At 32.6% G+C, this 17,800-nt stretch overlaps 2 protein-coding genes and 1 pseudogene across 7 annotated transcripts; all 3 read left to right on the top strand.

Annotated features, from left to right (window-relative positions):
• The first annotated feature begins 591 nt into the window (after nt 1–591).
• On the top strand, nt 592–3,031 carry LOC110110587 (protein N-lysine methyltransferase METTL21A). 6 transcript variants are annotated; one of them, XM_028701138.1, is made up of 5 exons: nt 592–889; nt 977–1,119; nt 1,218–1,405; nt 2,379–2,456; nt 2,521–2,678. In XM_028701138.1, exons 1-5 carry the CDS (start codon nt 647–649, stop codon nt 2,544–2,546), a joined length of 678 nt encoding a protein of 225 aa, XP_028556971.1. In that variant the 5' UTR covers nt 592–646; the 3' UTR covers nt 2,547–2,678. The 6 variants fall into 6 exon arrangements, with proteins under 6 accessions (XP_028556971.1, XP_028556970.1, XP_020697803.2 ...); XM_028701137.1 differs by having other exon boundaries at nt 593–889; nt 2,373–2,456; XM_020842144.2 differs by having other exon boundaries at nt 594–889; nt 2,373–2,456; nt 2,535–3,031.
• A 3,300-nt stretch (nt 3,032–6,331) lies between these two features.
• LOC110110585 (heavy metal-associated isoprenylated plant protein 39) lies at nt 6,332–8,353 on the top strand. Its single transcript, XM_020842140.2, has 3 exons — nt 6,332–6,677; nt 7,322–7,397; nt 7,725–8,353. The coding sequence occupies exons 1-3, from the start codon at nt 6,672–6,674 to the stop codon at nt 8,156–8,158; spliced, it is 516 nt and encodes a 171-aa protein (XP_020697799.1). The 5' UTR covers nt 6,332–6,671; the 3' UTR covers nt 8,159–8,353.
• Nucleotides 8,354–16,948: 8,595 nt separating this feature from the next.
• On the top strand, nt 16,949–17,236 carry LOC110110663 (annotated as a pseudogene).
• Nucleotides 17,237–17,800: the final 564 nt, after the last annotated feature.

A 17,800-nucleotide genomic window follows, 5' to 3' on the forward strand; every position in this document is an offset into this window, starting at 1 on the left:
CTGTCACGTATATTTTAGCCCGCAACAATTATTATTATGATTATTAATTAGCAGCAATCCTCTCATTAATTATTGTTTTACTTATAAATGCATAAATTTTGATATATAATAGTGCAAATATTATTTTGATCAAGGATTGAACCTTTGAATCCCATAAAGACCATGATGCCTAAATTAATTTCTAATACTTTTGAAGGTCCATTAAAGCTGCTAGTTCAGCATGTTTGTAACCTTTTCGTTCGTCGTTTACCCATAAAATTAAAATTTTAACGAGTTATTTGATTAGCTATAATATTAATACATAATTAAGCATCAGATTTAACTTTTTAATTGCAAAAAATACTAATTACTTAGCAGCTCTCTCTTCTATCCTACCGCTTCATTCTTCTCTCTCCAATCTCAGAATTTTCTTTCCATTTATTAATCTTTACCTGTAATTAATTATAGAGGATTTGAATTAAGTTAAAGGATTTTGATATTTCTAAATAAAAATAAATAAAGATAAATCTCATAACTTAAAAACTTTACTGAGGATTGAAATTTATCATATACCAAAAAATAAAGAAAGAAAATATCATGAAAAAAAAAGCTTCACTTAAATTTGACCATTGGTATTCAGTTTCTGTTTCTCCACGGTCCAAACTCGATGATGACGGAAACGACAGAGCTTGGCATCGAGGACGACGGAGAGAACTCCACTGCGGTTATGGGTTCATACGGCTCAGCCGTCTGGCCAGTCTACGATGCGGCGGCGGAGATCCTCGTATTGTGGGCAATCAACCAGCCTTCAATGCGGAAGCACAATTTCTTTGTCCGACAATCATCTCATTCTCTCTCCATCGATGCCTGCGGTCATCTCCTCTCCATTCTACAATCCCCCTCCTCCATGGTATCAAAAACCTTAATTATCGCTCCTCTTTTCTACTCCTGATTAAAAATATCATTTTTATATGTTTTCCTTTTTGGATTTTGCTAGGGCACGCCGGGAGTAACAGGCGCCGTGATGTGGGACAGCGGCGTTGTTCTCGCTAAGTTCATGGAACATGCTGTGGACTGTAAGCGGCTTGTTCTGATGGGAAAGAATGTAGTTGAGCTCGGCTCTGGATGCGGTCTTGTCGGGTATTTGAATTTTTATTTTATTTTTGTTGAATTCCTAGTAGTAAAGTTTTCTTGTGATTTTTTTCTGATTTGGGATGGTGCGTTATTTTCAATGGTAGCTGTGTGGCAGCTCTTCTTGGTGCTCATGTCATCCTGACTGATCTCCACGATCGTCTCAAGCTTTTGAAGAAGAATGTTGATGTTAATGTAGGAGTTTTGGGGAATGCTCGTGGCTCTGCAAGGGTGATGGAGCTCACATGGGGGGATGATCTTAGTACAGAGTTCGTAGCGCCTTTGCCTGATTTTGGTATTAGCCTCATTTTTCGCTGTTGCTAAGTTTTTTTTTGTTTTTGTTTTTCTTTTTCATAAGTCTCCCAAACGAAACCTTAAATGCTTTGGATTGTGCTTTAGCATTGTAATGATTTGAAGGTTAAAGATTCATGGCGTATGAGTTGAAGAGAACCATGAATTAATGTGGTCCTGTTTGACTATTGTGAAGTTCCTGCAGTACATATTTTCTTACTTTTGCTTTATTATGAAATAGGTTGTAAAGCTTAAGATTAAATCATTAGGTATTTTTCTTGTTTGATAGTAACTTGGAAGCATACATGAATTAAGTGTTTAGTCCTGCCAATGGTAGATTTTCTTGGTATGTTAATATGTTTATTAAAATAATTTCACTAATCTGTCTAAATTCTAAAACCCTCCAATGGTCCATATCTGAATTAAGATATATTGTCAATGTCTTGCAATTAACTTCATCAATCCTTACCCAATATATTATTTGTGCTTGGCTGCCTATTCTTCTGGATTAATAGGTTAATCTGACATTAAAAAAACAACCCGTAAGGTTCATACATATACTGGCGTTAATTATAAAGAGTCTGGTTTTGCTTTTTATTTTTGAAATACAATGTCAAATAAATGCAGTCAATTTTTCTGCATTTACGAAGGAATTTCCGCAGTGTGGCAAGCAGTTTACTAACTTTACTTCATACCAAACATCCAAAAACTTTCCTTGCAAATACTTTACATCAACTTTTCACTCAAAAACAACCCAAGGATTCTGAATGGCTGTGAATCATGAAGATTTTGATGTAAAGATATATTTTTAGGATATAAGATATTGAAATTACTGGGCTTTTAGTCTGTCATGTTGCATAGGCCAATTATTTGGTCCTTTTTAAATTGTAATTATATTTTCTAAGTTTCACTAATCTATGTGAGCATTGATTGCGCATCAGTGGTTGGATCTGATGTAATTTACAGTGAAGATGCAGTGACAGATCTGCTACAGACACTGAGCCAACTTTCTGGGAGTCACACCACAATATTTTTAGCAGGAGAGCTCCGGAATGGTAGTTTCTAAACTTTCAAACTTCAGTGTGATTTTCTTTTATGATCTGAAGATCTTCTCATCAGATCATACTGTTCAGATGCTGTGCTAGAGTGCTTCCTGGAGGCAGCATTGGGGGAGTTTCAAATTGGGCATATTGATCAGACCCAATGGCACCCCGAGTTCCGGAGTCATCGAGTGGTGCTATTTGTTCTAGTAAAGAAATCAAACAAGGAAATTTGTTGAGTTCAATGCTTATTAAATGGCATTGGAATTATGGTGAACGCAGATTATTGCAGCATCGCCTAAACTTGAGAAATTAGTGTTGAAAGAGCTGCTGAATTGCAAAGTTCCAGCATAGAAGCTTGTATCTGATACTGTACACTGATTAGTTCTAAATTGCCTTCTGCATTGAAATGGAAAGCATGTTCCACAACAGAAGAAATTGTAATGTAAGAGTTCTTTTTTCTTTGATATGTGAGTTTTTTCATTTTTATTTCGTGGAATTTAGCTTAAGTTTTACCTTAGCAATTGTCAGACTCAGTTATCATAACTTTTATGTATCATTTTTAACAACTTGAGGTGTTACTTTCCTAACTTGTATGCTTCAAGAAATTTAAGTTAACCTTGTAACTTCACCTTATCAATTATCACTGGTCATGCCAAGGATCTACAAACAATGTCCATAACAACAATTACAAGCCTTTATCCCATGATGTGGGGTCGGCCTACAAACAATGTCCATGATAAGACTAATTGTATAAATGAAAGAATTATGCGGTGAAGTTTGAGGGAGAGAGAGAGATTTTGTACTATCAGCTTTATTTCCTTGATCTATGTCTTTTAAATGAAATATTCCAAACTGTAGTAATCTCTTCTGATTTGAAACGCCTCAACAGCTTCATTGTCATGTACAGATACAATACAGCTGTAATTCACTAGTGATCCAAGAATGCTCAAATCTAGAAAAAAAAAAGCATTAGGTTATTATTATTCCTTAGGAACTATTGTCCACATCCCCATTCAATCTCATCCAAATCACTGTTATGATGCTCAAAATCAAGAGCATCAACATGTAGGTACCATATCCAAATGATTCTAGATACTTAGGTATTATTCTTGATAATGGCGCTTGGATTTTTAGAATTAGTGCTCTAGCAAACTAGAAGGCTATAAATTAGGAAGGATTTATTCAAAACGCTATAAAGCCACTTGTATTTTTTTTATATAATTTTCTGTTAGCCATTATTAAAAATTTGTAGGTGTTGCTTTCCTAACTCGTCTGTTTCTCCACATAAGTTTAATCCTTAAGCTTTATCTTATTACTTATCATTTATATTGCAAAAGATCTCTTCATCAATTTCATGCCTGAAAAGGCTTCATGTCCAGATGATACAATCAAGACACTTAGCTACTGTTCTTGATTTAGTACACCTTCGTAGGCTAAAAGACTATAAATTAGGAAGGCTTTCTTCACAAAAGGGCATTAATGCCTATATCCAGGGCTAGAAATGGAAGACATTATAATCACCTAGAAGAAACAATTCAATTGGTGATAAGAAGAAAAGAAAAAAATCTATGATTGCAGAGAATGCATGTCACTTTTAACTTTTGCATTCTAGCTTTGTAAAGCATCCCCATTAGTCGATTTGCTGTGCAATAAAGACTGGTTCTGCTGTTTTATTATACTGTCAGATTCTCATATGTCCTTCATACTGTGGATTGCTTGTGTTTATCTTAATTTTATTAGTAACTTCAGAACCAACGGTCCTTTTTTTAAATGTCAACGGCTACTTTATTTTATGGAAGGAAATTAGTAGAAATTCTTAAATTTTGAACCTAGGCATGCTGAACAGGAAACTATTATTTATGGTCTGGTTGGTTCATGTGCGAGTGAGAAGGAGATGTGATCATTCATTCATGGAAATTAGATGCTTCTAATTGTTCATTGTATAATAGATAATATTTTCTGCAGCATTTTTTTTTTTTTGTAATAACACATATCTTGTATAACAATATAGGCTATATCAGTAACTTTGAATTATGGTTTTGGTTTTGTTTGGGATAACTTTCTTGCTGCTTTGTAAAATTGCTATAGAGAATATAAATTTTTAAAGATGTTATAGAAAGCAGCTTTCTAATAGAATTTTTCTTAAGCAACGAAAATGTAGTAGCTAAATAAAAATTGTGGTTGTATTGAAAAAGCATAACAGTAAAAAAGCTGTCTCAAACGAAGTCTTTATCTTAATTTCTTTTGGAGGATATTCTGAAGTAAATAATTGAAATAAATTGATCAAATATTGAAAATTCACTTTTTCCAAGCTCTTTCTTCTAAATATTCAGAAGCAAAATGAGTACATTTTGATTTTTAATAAAAAAAATATTACCCTTAATCAGATTTCAACAATGTGAAATTTTTATTAGAGCAAATTTTTTATTGGAGATTTAATGTAATCCAAAATTAGAGATAACTTAGAAAACAGGAGAAGCTAGCAGACAGATAAGCCATCACCTTTGTTTGCCATTGAGGTGGCTGACCAACCTACTAATTTGTCTTAAAAGCTATGAAATAGCTTACTGCCATTTTTATTAATAGTAAACCTGGTTGTAGGTAAGGTGCAATAGAGTCATCTTGGTTTTGGACTGAGCTTGATGAGCTATTGAGTTAAATTTGAGTCGGCTATAATTCGATTCTTTGTTATATTTACAATATTTAAATTTAAGATTGTAAGAATAATATTATAAAAAATATTAAAAAAAAAATATTTTCTTCTTTATCTTAACTTATTTCTTCTTATTTATTCATTAATTATTCTTTTTAATCAAATTATTATGCCAATTATTTTATTTATTGTCATTATTTTCTCTTTATAATAAATTATGTAGTTTATAAGTGGTCAAAATAATAGAATTGATAATTTGAACGACTGAATAATTCTTCGTCGATTTGACGTCTACGAGGAGATCAGATCGAGGCTCAAGGAGACATGGAGAGCGACGAGAGCAGGACTCAAGAGCGGAATATTTGAATGACTGAATCATTTGTAAGATTTTTATATAATTCAAGTTATCGAAAGTATACAAATAAATTAAAAATTCCATCGAGCCAGTGGGGGCATGTGCCCTCACCGTGGCTCCACCGTTGACTAAAAGGTCTTGAATTCGAGTCTTGAGTATGTAATGCATATACGAGTTTGCTTTAATTAGCCTAAATGTTCAAAAAAAATTAACTGCTAACTAAATTATGATTTATTCGCTCATTATTCTATAAAAAAATTCTGAATTATTTATATTAGAAGTTGTCTCTATAAAATATTCTTAAGGGATCAAATCAAGGCTTTATTTGATAAAGCTTATGGTTTTTATTTTATTAACATAGTTTTATAAAAAAAATATTTATAAGCCATCTTTTGTATTCATTCTGTTTAAAAAAAATTATAATAAAAAATATAATGAGCAAAGGAAAAATTTTAATTAATAGGAGTCCTTATAGTTGTCATGATAACTATGAAGGAATAGCTTGTTCATCACATCCATCCATTCCATTTTTTTATGGCTGGGATTGAACATATCAAAATCATAATTGCCTCATAAAATATTTTTTAGTTTCAATCCTAGCCATCCAAGTTGAATCAGATGGCTGAGATTATTATGATAATTTTGAAGGATTTGTATCCACATATTAATGTTCTAAGCCCAAATCTTCATGATATTTATTCGGGTTTTTTTGGGCTGTCCCGTCTACGGCCCGACCCGCCCATCCACCCAACCTATATGGTTGGGAAATCATTCCTGTTTTGGTCCGCGGGAAAACGCATCTCAAATAATTCTCTTCACTTCTTCAGTCTTCTCCACGGCTTTTAGAGAGAAAAAAAGAGAAGGTTGTGCACTTGTGCACGTCGGATCGATGTCGACTTCCCGCCGGCTTTCAGATCTGTAGCTGACGACGCATGAAACCCCACTCCTCTTTCTCTCTCTCCATTAGAACAGCACAGAAGAGAGAGAATACTGAAAGCCAAAGGCCCACTCCTTTTTGGAAGCAGACGATATTGTCTCTATAACTCTCTCTTTTCGCCTTATTTACTTTTCCATAGGAGCCCAGCCTTCTCATCTCTCCTCCTTTTTCTTTACCTTTTCCTCCACTCTTCTCAACCACTCCCTCTTCATTCTGCAGTTTTCTACCTAGCTCCGCCATTATCATCTTCGTCGTTGCCTGCAATCAACTCTCTCCGGAGAAATGAAGGTAAGGATACTCTGCAGAAGACAGAAGGAGCTACCTTTGATTGAAAAAATAGTTTCTTTAGCTTATTTCCATCACTCCAGTTCTTAAAAGAGGCATCTTTGACTAGAATCTTACAAATCTGCAACTATTTCACTTTGTTTTGTAGTAAATATTGTATTTTTATACTCATGTGTATTTTTCCTCCGGGTATCTTTCTTCGATATCCATTTTGTCATAGAACAAAATCTGCGAGATTGTTGGTTTTGTTCATTCTTATGAATGCCCCTTATATAGATGCCTGATTGGTCTCTGCTTGTTCTTGTAATTTTTATCATAATCTGATCATTTCCAAGGCGCAGAGATGAGCTTTTCCAGCTAATTATTCTATCAAATTTTATATTGGAATGAGATTTGTGAGCTTTTCCAGCTTTATTCGGGGATATGATTTCAATGATTTGGAATCTTGTTATTGAACTCTTCCTATCATTCCATTAATGGTCCAAAATCCTTGCTGTCCTTTTACTGTTTTTTATGAAATAGAATAAAACTCTTGCATAAAAATTAAAACTGATCCGTAAGTTTTATTAAAGAAGTCCTAAATAGTTTTTCCATTTGAATTCAGAATAAGATGAATCGGCTTGTGACTTTTCTGCTCTTGTTTACAGAAACTTGTTCTGAAGTTGGATTTACATGATGACAAAGCCAAGCAGAAGGCTATGAAGGCTGTCTCCACACTTCCAGGTATATCAATCTAACACTCTTCATCAACTCACAAAATTCTCTTAAATCCATCCATTTTTTTTTTTTTAAGATTTTAAATCCTACTATTTTGATAAATCTTGTTACCAACTCTGTCATTGATTAGTTTCAGCATATTTACAGCATTTAACGGTTTAAAGATATAAAAATCTCAAAAAAATTAAATCGTGAAAAAAAAAAACACAAACAGTATGTCAAATTTTAATAACAGTTTTTGATAAAACAGTTAACAGGTTATAATCCTGCTTGTAATCCAACAGGCCCTTTAAGTTTCTCAGGTATATCTCTGTCACATCTTTGTTCCAACAGGGATCGACATGATTTCCATTGACATGAAAGAACAAATGCTAACTGTGATTGGAACCGTTGACCCAGTCGATGTTGTGAGCAAACTAAGAAAGCTTTGGCGCACTGAAATCACATCGATTGGACCGGCAAAAGAGCCTGAGAAGAAAGAAGAACCTGAGAAGAAAGAAGAGCCCAAGAAGGAAGAAGAGCCTAAAAAGGAAGAAGAGGCTAAAAAGGAGGAGCCAAAGAAGGAGGAAGCAAAGAAAGAAGAGCCTGCAAAGAAAGAAGAGACTGAAAAGAAGGAAGAGTCACCTAAGAAAGAAGAACCTAACCATCATGAACAAATGATAATGGAGCTTGTTAAGGCTTACAAAGCTTATCATACACAGATGAACACACATTACTATGTTCAAGCTGCCCCAGAGGAAAATTCCAATTCTTGTGTAATCTGTTGAGAACTTTGTCTACATGTGAGATAACTGCTTGACTAGGATTCAAGTAAGTTGAAATTTGTATGAGGAGAGTCTGTATATATACTTTGATGCCTTATCTATCTCTACTAAGGTTGTTATGTTTAGTGGTGGTCACTTTTTTTGAATAAAATGTCAAGTGGTTCATCCAGAGAAAATTTATGTAGATTTTGCAATGAATCTTACTGGAGTATGTTTCTTAGCAGAGGAAAACTGAACCGTTAGCTCGTGATGTTTTCCTTTTCTTTTAGATTGAATGTCTTCCATATGTTGAAGGACTAGAGCTAAATTTTATGTTGAAATCATCAGCAATAAAAAAAAGGTAGATGGATTATTATGATTCGCATTAGTCTACTATTATAGTTTCCCGTTCAACATAAACAGCTTGGAATGTGAACTAGTTCAAAAAGTAATCTGACTTCTGAAAAAATATATAAATTAGAGCATGTGATTCTATTCAATTGTAAGAATTTTGCTTTACACCTCATGACTTTCCTATCATTTTCTTTGTGTTTTTTTTAGGAAGCCTTTGTGCATATTGAACTTTTGGGCTAAAATTCTTATAATAGATGTCAGATAGCATGTTCTTTTGGAAAATGAATGATTTAAATCCTTATTGACATAACTATTACATGTCAAGAGGTAATATTCAGATAATTGATAAAAGATTGAGAAATTGTTTACCACTTTTAGTGCACATGCCTAATTATATATATATATATATATATATATATTCACACACACACATAATTGATTTCCATTTTTATTTGTTAATCTTGTAGGTGATAAGCGTTTCAGAAAGATTTCGTTTGTTTGGTACAATATCAACCTCAACACATGAATGATTGAACATATGCATATTTGAATTAAAAAATTTTGTGATTAAGTTCAAGACCGCCCAAACTCTGATTTCACCAAAATTATAGTCAAACTAAAAATGTTGATGAGATGAACCTATCAAAATAAAAAATAATTCGACCAAACTCTCATTGAGCACGAAACAAATGTGACACTTATAGGTTCAACATCTGGATTGACATGTTCTGATTTGATTGAAAAAAGTCACAATAAGAAGATTTGGGGAGGAAGAAGAGGATTTTTTAGCCACTTCGGGTCTTTTTAAGCCGTCGGCCTAGCTTAGAAAGTTTCTGAATCGAGGTATGTCACATTATGTCTACCTCAATTTTCAAAAATATGATATTTTATTGAATTTTTTTATTAAATTTAGATTTCCGTTAGCGAAAAATGTGTATAACTTTGGATTGTAAAAAAATTTGACGCGTAAATTTTTATACGCTATAGATATCAAGATTATGAATATTACCGAATTTTCCAATTAAATTTATATTTCCACTAGCGAAAAATTTGTATAACTTTGCACTATAAAAAATTTCACAACATAAATTTTTATATATTAGAGAGACCATGATTATGAATATTTTGAATAATTTTTAAAAAATTTATACTGTATATCTTGGAATATGTGGGGTTTTAATTAAATAAAAAATAATATGAACATCGAAAAATAAGGCAGTGATATAATGAATGTCATAAAATAGTGTTTTACATTATCTTTTGTAATTTGGTTATGTTTTTATATTAGGAAGATTTGCTCAGTAGAAAGTTTAATTGTCTATTGTTATAGAACACTATGCAATTCTAACATGTGCTAAATTTGACTTTAATTATTACAATGTCATAAAATATATTGTTTGAAAAAAAAAATGTGTCGCCACACAATTTTTGATTTCTTCTATTTTGTAATCGAATACTGCATTGAGAATAAAGTACAGTCTCGAGAGACTAACACAATATTTTACAATGGATTCAATGTCAAAATAGGGTTTTAGAAAATGATATTTCTATGATCAAACACAATTTACATAATAACATATCATCTCAAATTATGAACATGAAATTCTATAGAATATGTTTACAAATAGAAATAGGGTTTTTGAAAAATTTATCCATTATTTTATTTAGGTGTAACAACAAGAATATTATATCATCTTAAAAGATACCATAACATTCTTTAAAACATCCAAAAGTAATAATGGATTTTATAAAATTCATCATTTCTAAAGTTGAATATACAAATAGAATATTATATTACCTGAAAAGATAATAACAATATTCTACAAGTATACTTAAAATTAGAAAAGAGGTTTTTAAAAAGGTATATGCACTCCCAAAGATTTTTTCCCTGGTTCTATAGGAGTAAAATAATGTTTATTTTAATTTGGAGCTTTCAAATCCCTATAGTTAATTACATCTTAGGAGGGGTACTCCTAAGAAAACTCTTGATTAAAGCAGTGATTTCATATCCTTCGACTACAAAGTAAAAGGAAATGAACATATGTAAGAATTTTCCAAGGAGAAAGCTCAACGTTGAACATTTATAAACGAGTCAAAGGAGGAAAAGTAGGAGGTGCCGGATTCTGAGAAGCTCAGAGGCAACCTCATGCAGTCTATCCTATGTTGGTATTTACATTTTATGAGAGAAATTTTATGTTTGACTTTATATTTTTATTAGAAAGTTGAGATTATAATCTCGGAGGGTGTTTCGAATCGACCCTAACTGAGCCGTCCATGAGACTTGAACCCATTTTAATTAAGAGTTATACTTTATTTAGCTTGGTTTATTTATTAAAGATCTAATCAAATTATTTTGGTAGGAAGTCTTGAATTTCATTGAATAAGTTAATTTATTTTTAGTGAATTTATTCTATTAAAATTTATTGATTAACGATACATTTATTTGAAATTTATTTGATTGATTTTAAAATTTTATTTGAGTAAATTATTGATTAAATGTAATTAGTAAAGAAAAAGAAAGTGCAGATTTTAATATATTTGGCTAAACTCGTCGAGTTTAGATTGAAGTCGAATCGAACCTAACCAGGCTCGATGGCGTTCGATTAGATTATTATGTCTGGAATCTCATTAAATTTAGATTGAATAATAGAGTTGAGTCAGCACTACGTCAATGAGTATCCACCTAAGAAAAATCCTAGAAGCATGGCGTCTACACTAAGCTACAAAGACATAGATACTAAAGATTAGTTTCGGGGAGAATTGACCTTGAATAATGAGGTCAACATATTTGTTTATATGACTAAAAAAATATATGTTAGGAGCTATAATGGGTTAGAATACTTTGAGATTATATTTGTGTCAAGGAATATTCTGGTGCGAGCTATAATATATATTTTGGTAGTTATAAGTCATATTCTGGTGCCTACGGACATATTCTGCTGCTATAAACACAAAATAGAGTCGTAAAATGTTAGAATCCTTTGAGATTCTGTTTAAGTCCGAGAAATGTGATATGAACCACTTTATTAAAAAAACTAATCAAAATGGGTTATTGATTCAAATTTGGGTCATTTGGGTTACCAAAGGGTCGGGTTTGGGTCAATAATTTTGACCCATTTGTTAAATGAGTTGGATTCGGGTTAGTTGGATTCAGGTCTGGTTAATTTTAAGTTGGACCCGAACCCAATTTGTTAACCTATTTTGATGACCCTATCCCCAACTATGATCTTCTAACTACTATTGTTTAACTATATTTCTTTGACCGCTATCTCCTAATTATGATCATTTGACCATTATTATTCAACTATGATCTTTTAACAAATGTCATCCAACTATGATCCCCTGACTAATATTTTCCATAACTAAACTACAATACTGCAACCACTATCGCTCAACTACAACCCTTTAACCACCATTGCCCGCTATATCTCTCAGCTAAAATCACTCAACTTTAGTCCTTTGACCACTATCACATGACTACGATCATCTGATAATCATTGTCTAACTACTGCCGCTCAGTTATTGAAGCGCCCGCACAGAATAATTCTTCGTCGATTTGACGTCTACGAGGAGATCAGATCGATACTCAAGGAGACAAGGAGAGTGGCGAGAGCGGGACTCAAGAGCGGAATATTTGAATGACTAAATCATTTGTAAGATTTTTATATAATTCAAGTTATCGAAAGTATACAAATAAATTTAAAATTCCATCGAGCCAGTGGGGGCATGTGCCCTCACCGTGGCTCCACCGTTGACTAAAAGGTCTTGGATTCGAGTTTTGAGTATGTAATGCATATGCGAGTTTGCTTTAATTAGCCTAAATGTTACAAAAACTAAAATCCTCCACTAAAATCCTCCAACCACTATCACATGACCACTCCACTAAAATCCTCCAACCACTATCTCCTCTCTACAATCCTTTAACCACTGTCACCCAACTACAATCTTTCAACCATCATCCTCCAACCATGTTCCTTAAACCACCGTTGTTTGAATATTGTCGCCCGATCAACATTTCCCGATAATAATCTCCTAACCATCATCGCCTATTTACGATCTCCGAACCACCATCACTTAACTTCAGTTCTCTAACAACTATCACCCGATTATAATCCTCCAATAACTTTCGCCCAACCACGATCTTCAAAACATGATTGCCCTACGCGCGTTAATATTATTAACTTACTACGGTTCTCTTATCACCTTTGCACTATTATAATCATCTGACCATAATTACTTGATTACAATCTCCTTATCATTGTTGCTTAACCACATCGACGCTTGCAATCTTTGTCCCCCCATAACCACTATCAACATCGATGCACGTAATGGTCTATAAGGCCAATGAATGTTGTCGGCACCAAATTTGACTATGGATGTCAGCACTAACATTTATGCTGTACTTCTTGGTTTCTGGTCTCTCCTCCTCAAAGGGGAGTGACCAAACCGACAAAAATACTCTCTTGCAAACCGATGACAAAAATGCTTCTATGCCACACAACTCTTCCACCTTCCTCCATGAAATCAATTTGATTTAATTTATGTTTATTACATTATATCAACGCCTTCCTAAATCAAAGGTAATAATATATTTTGTAACCGATGATAAACACTAATAGATCAATTTTAACAGAGTCAAGTCTCATGATTTTTTTCCTCTTATAGATTTTTCAAACAAAAGTAATGGTGTCTCTTGTGATCTCTATTTATCTTTATGTGTGTTAGATATTAGTGCAATGCCACGATGTTATTTTATTTTTTTTCTCTACCACTAAATTTGCTTGCAAGCAACATCATATAAAAAGAAAACATACTTTTCATATTATATCAGTCATGTATAATGGACATGAAAATACTAAAAAAAAATTCTTACAATGCTGAAGTCACTTGAGTGTATGTTTGTATATGTGCATTTTTGTTTCTATATAATATGTTTTTATAATGATATAATAGCTCTAGATAACTTATATGGATGTGACAAATACTTACAAATGTTTATATATAATGGTAAGACATTAAGAACACTGAATTTAAATATTTAATCCTATATTAAACAATTACAAAATATGTTAAGACAAACCACCAAATATTTTTCCCCATCTATGAGATTAAACTTTGCATTGAAGACTGTGAATCTAATAAGAGGCATTGAGTTTTGCTTTATTTGGCTCTCAATCTTTTTTTTTTGGGACATTTAGGCCATTTAAGGCAAACTCACACACACAACGCATACACAAAGACTCGAACCCAAGACCTCTTAGTTGGAAGCCTAAGCTCTCAACCAATAGGCCAAGGAGAGTTGTGTGGCTCTCAATCTTTCAACCTCGTCTTGCAAAAAGTGTGGGTCCCATAAATAGCATAATATCTTGCATTGCTACTTTTTTTTGGATTTGCTAGTTTATGTTGGTAGCTTTGGGTGTGGGCTTGATGAAATTTTTTATTTTTCAAAACATTTAAATTCTTTTTTTTTTAATAAAAGAAGATATTTATAATAATTGTACCTTATCATGATACATATTTATAATAATATATAAATGAGAATAATAATATTAATCTAATACAACAAAATTTTCATGACATAATTTAGATAAGTTATTATGTGCGACATCATTAGGAGCCCAATCAAAACACGTTACGTCACTTTTTTGCTTGGTACCGGTGCTGCTTACTGTTAGGTACTGGATGACATGACACGTTATACTCTATTTTTGTAGGTCTCTGAATCATCTAGTGTTCGCACAGAATAATTTCTCCATAATTTATACATATAATCATGACTATACTTTAAAACATTTGCTTTGAAACAAGAGATAGAGGGACACGTAACCATCATAAGACAAGTAATGTGTTATTGTTATGTATACACTAACCATCAATAGATTTGTGCAAACGGGATGAGTTCTACCTAATATGCACATAATTTTTTTTAGTTAAACTTGGATCACAAATTAAGAGTTTGTTTGAGACAATTTTTTGGTTTTTTATAATTTTTCAAACAAAGACCACAATTTTATTTTGCTATTATTTTTTCATTATTATTTTTTTACTTATATGGTGAAAAGCTATTTAATTTCTACAATCATAATAGCAAAATTGTTTTCTTTACAAAAATTTCATAACCAACTTTATAAAATACTGAAGCCAATTTTTTTTAGTTAAACTTGGATCACAAATTAAGAGTTTGTTTGAGACAATTTTTTGGTTTTTTTTATTTTTCACACAAAGACCATAATTTTATTTGGCTATTATTTTTTTTGCTTATGTGGTGAAAAGCTATTTAATTTCTACAATCATAATAGCAAAATTGTTTTCTTTACAAAAATTTCATAACCAACTTTATAAAATACTGAAGCCATACGAAGCAAACCCTATGTTAAATTATGGACAAGTGAATAAGAGCTCAATTACATAAAATTTATGGGGTTTCAAATTTAAAATAGAATTGATGTATCATCGAAAATTTATTTTGATCGGACACGAATGTCAAGGCAAAAATCAAGTTGAAAATTTTAAAAATTAAATTTGGGATAATCTAAACTCTGATTTCAGCAAACTTATAGTTGAACTGATCGTCTCGGAAATACAAACCCAACAACACCAAATTCAACTCAATCCGAGTCCAAATGGGTCCAAATCGAAGACCCGAAGCACATTTGGAAGGTTCAATCCATAATTTGGATTACCAAACAGTTTCCAAATATGACATTCTTATAGTCGAATCGAGCAGCTCGACGAGACGAATCAAACGAGCCCAAGAACATCAAATTTTGATATCATTAAGACCTTCAAATATCTGACGAGCGGTCCACGATCAAGGGATTCAATATCGGCCGTCCATCCAAACCACTCCACATTATCCCTTGATCATTCTCCTATTTACGGGTCATGCCACTCTCAGAAAACTATAAAAATCCGCTCATTTCTCTTAAGAGGGAACCCAAGCAAGAAGAGAAGAAGAAGAAGAAAAGAAAGGAGTGAAGAAACTTCTCCTCGACCACTGTCGGAATTCTGCCTAACTTCCACGGGACGTCGGAACTCTGCCCGATCTCCAAGTGACGTCGAAATTCTGCCCAAGTGACGCCGGAATTCTGTCTGACTTCCAAGTGACGCCAAAATTCTCCACGACTTCCACGGGACGTCAGAACTTTGCCCGATCTCCAAGTGACATCAGAATTCTGCCAAGTGACGCCGGAATTCTGCCAGACTTCCAAGTGACGCCGAAATTCTGCCAGACTTCCACGAAACGCCGGAACTCTGCTCAATCTCCAAGTGACGTCAGAATTCTGCCCAAGTGACGCTGGAATTCTGCCCAACTTCTCAGTGACGCCGGAATTCTGCCCGACTTTCTAGTGACGCCAGAACTCCACACTATCTCCAAATGACATCGGAATTCTATCAAATGTTCAAGTGATTCTGAATTTCATCTCGAATGCACAATTTGTTTGTAACTGAATTCCAATCCGGAAGTAAATCATTGTAATTTGATCGTCCTAAATTTTAAGGTCGAGCCAGTCTCTTGTATCTCAAGCAAACACTAGTGGAATTCTTTCAAATGGGCGTGACCCCGTGATTTTTTCCCTTTCCAGGATTTCCACGCAAAAATTCTAGTGTTCTTTCATCTTCTATTTGTGTACTGAATATCCGTACAATGTTGAGACGAAAGCTTTTTAACTTTATCGCCGCGTATATCCTAGTTCGCAACAAGAATAAATTGAAAGGAGTTAAATGAATATTTAATTAAAAATGTCACAAATCTGTCCACGAGAGTAGAACTTGGACTTAATAGTTTCTGAAGCAAAACTGTAATATGAACCATATAATTTTTTGCTCTCTTTTCTTAATGAAGCCTATCCCACTTGTTTTAATTCACACTTTTGAGCTAAAAAAAATTATATAAAACTTTGTAAGTTTCAAGTTATTCAACGCTTATTCACTTGCAAGTTATTCATTATCACGTGTGTCAAGCCCTTTTCAATACCGATATACATATGATCGATTCAGACTTCGTTTGGGATGACTTTTTTTTTTCTTCTTAAAACAGTTTTTTAGTATAAAATTAAAATTTTTTGTACTATAAATCTGCTTTAAGAAGCATAAAGAAAACAATCCCAATAACCAAACATAACCTAATCAAAGCCTATGAAGAATCAAACAAATCAAATCATATCTTAAATAAAACCATACCAAATCAAAATATAGTTCGATTTATGCGGTTCAGTTTTGATTTATTTAAAATTTAAAATCCTAACAAATAAAGAAATTTTAAAGTGTTATTTAAACATGGAAGTTTACAATAGTTTATGTTTTAACTATTCAATTATCAAATTTTAATTTTCAATTGAACATAAAATCATGAACCCTAATTCAATTAAATCTTACTCCTAAATAAAAACAAATTTTCAATTGTTTGAGTTCTTGCTGCTTTTTCGACTTGCAAGTCTCGAATCCCCTTGGCTAAGCAAGATGACAAAGAGAACCAAGAAGGCTAAAATTATTGGAAAATATGGCACAATATACGGTGCTAGTTTGTGGAAGCAAATAAAAAAAAATGAAGGTTTCACAACATGCTAAGCTAAGTACTTTTGTGAATTATGTGAAAAGTATGCAGTGAAAAGAAAAGCTGTAAGGATCTGGGGATGCAAGGACTGCAAAAAGGTGAAAGCAGGGGATGTTTACACCTTAAATACTACGAGCACTGTAACTGTTATGAGCATTATCCGCCACTTAAGGGAGCAAACTGAAGTTTGATTAGTCAATTTCATTATTAATTATCATTGTTACAGCCTTTTGAACTCACTTGCGCCGATTAGCCTCTTAGGCTTAAGACATTTATGCTTCAATATTTAAATGTTTTTTCATAAACAGATTACATTTTATAAGGTTGAAATATATTCGCTTGATTATTCTTAAAAATAATAATAATAATAATAATAAATCCTCTATTTTAATAAATATTCAAATTAAATCAATCAAATATTAAATTCACTTCGATCTTTCAAATTAAATCAACTAACACATATCATTATTTTTCTCATATGATTAATTACAATATAAAGAATATGATATCAAACTAAAAACAAATCATTCATATAAAATTATTTTTATATATTTAAGTTCATCTCCCACAATCAACAAACTCTATTAATAACTTAGTTTCATAAACCTATTTGACCTAAAAATCGTCATGCAATTAATATATTAAAAAAATAGACTAAAATATAGTTGCCAGCTATATATGCCACGTGATTTCATGTAACTGTTTGGGACTGTGCGAGAATAAATAAAGATAATTAGAATAATTAATTAATGGTG

This window comes from Dendrobium catenatum, unplaced genomic scaffold (genome assembly GCF_001605985.2).
Source record: "Dendrobium catenatum unplaced genomic scaffold, ASM160598v2 fragScaff_scaffold_1639, whole genome shotgun sequence".
In the NCBI taxonomy this organism is placed as follows: Eukaryota; Viridiplantae; Streptophyta; class Magnoliopsida; order Asparagales; family Orchidaceae; genus Dendrobium; species Dendrobium catenatum.

Coding starts and splice junctions, on each gene's coding strand:
- LOC110110587 (XM_020842143.2), top strand. CDS start 647: ATGATGACGGAAACGACAGAGCTTGGCATCGAGGACGACGGAGAGAAC. Junction 890..976: donor TACAATCCCCCTCCTCCATG/GTATCAAAAACC, acceptor GGATTTTGCTAG/GGCACGCCGGGAGTAACAGG. Junction 1,120..1,217: donor TCTGGATGCGGTCTTGTCGG/GTATTTGAATTT, acceptor TTTCAATGGTAG/CTGTGTGGCAGCTCTTCTTG.
- LOC110110585 (XM_020842140.2), top strand. Junction 7,398..7,724: donor GGCTGTCTCCACACTTCCAG/GTATATCAATCT, acceptor TTGTTCCAACAG/GGATCGACATGATTTCCATT.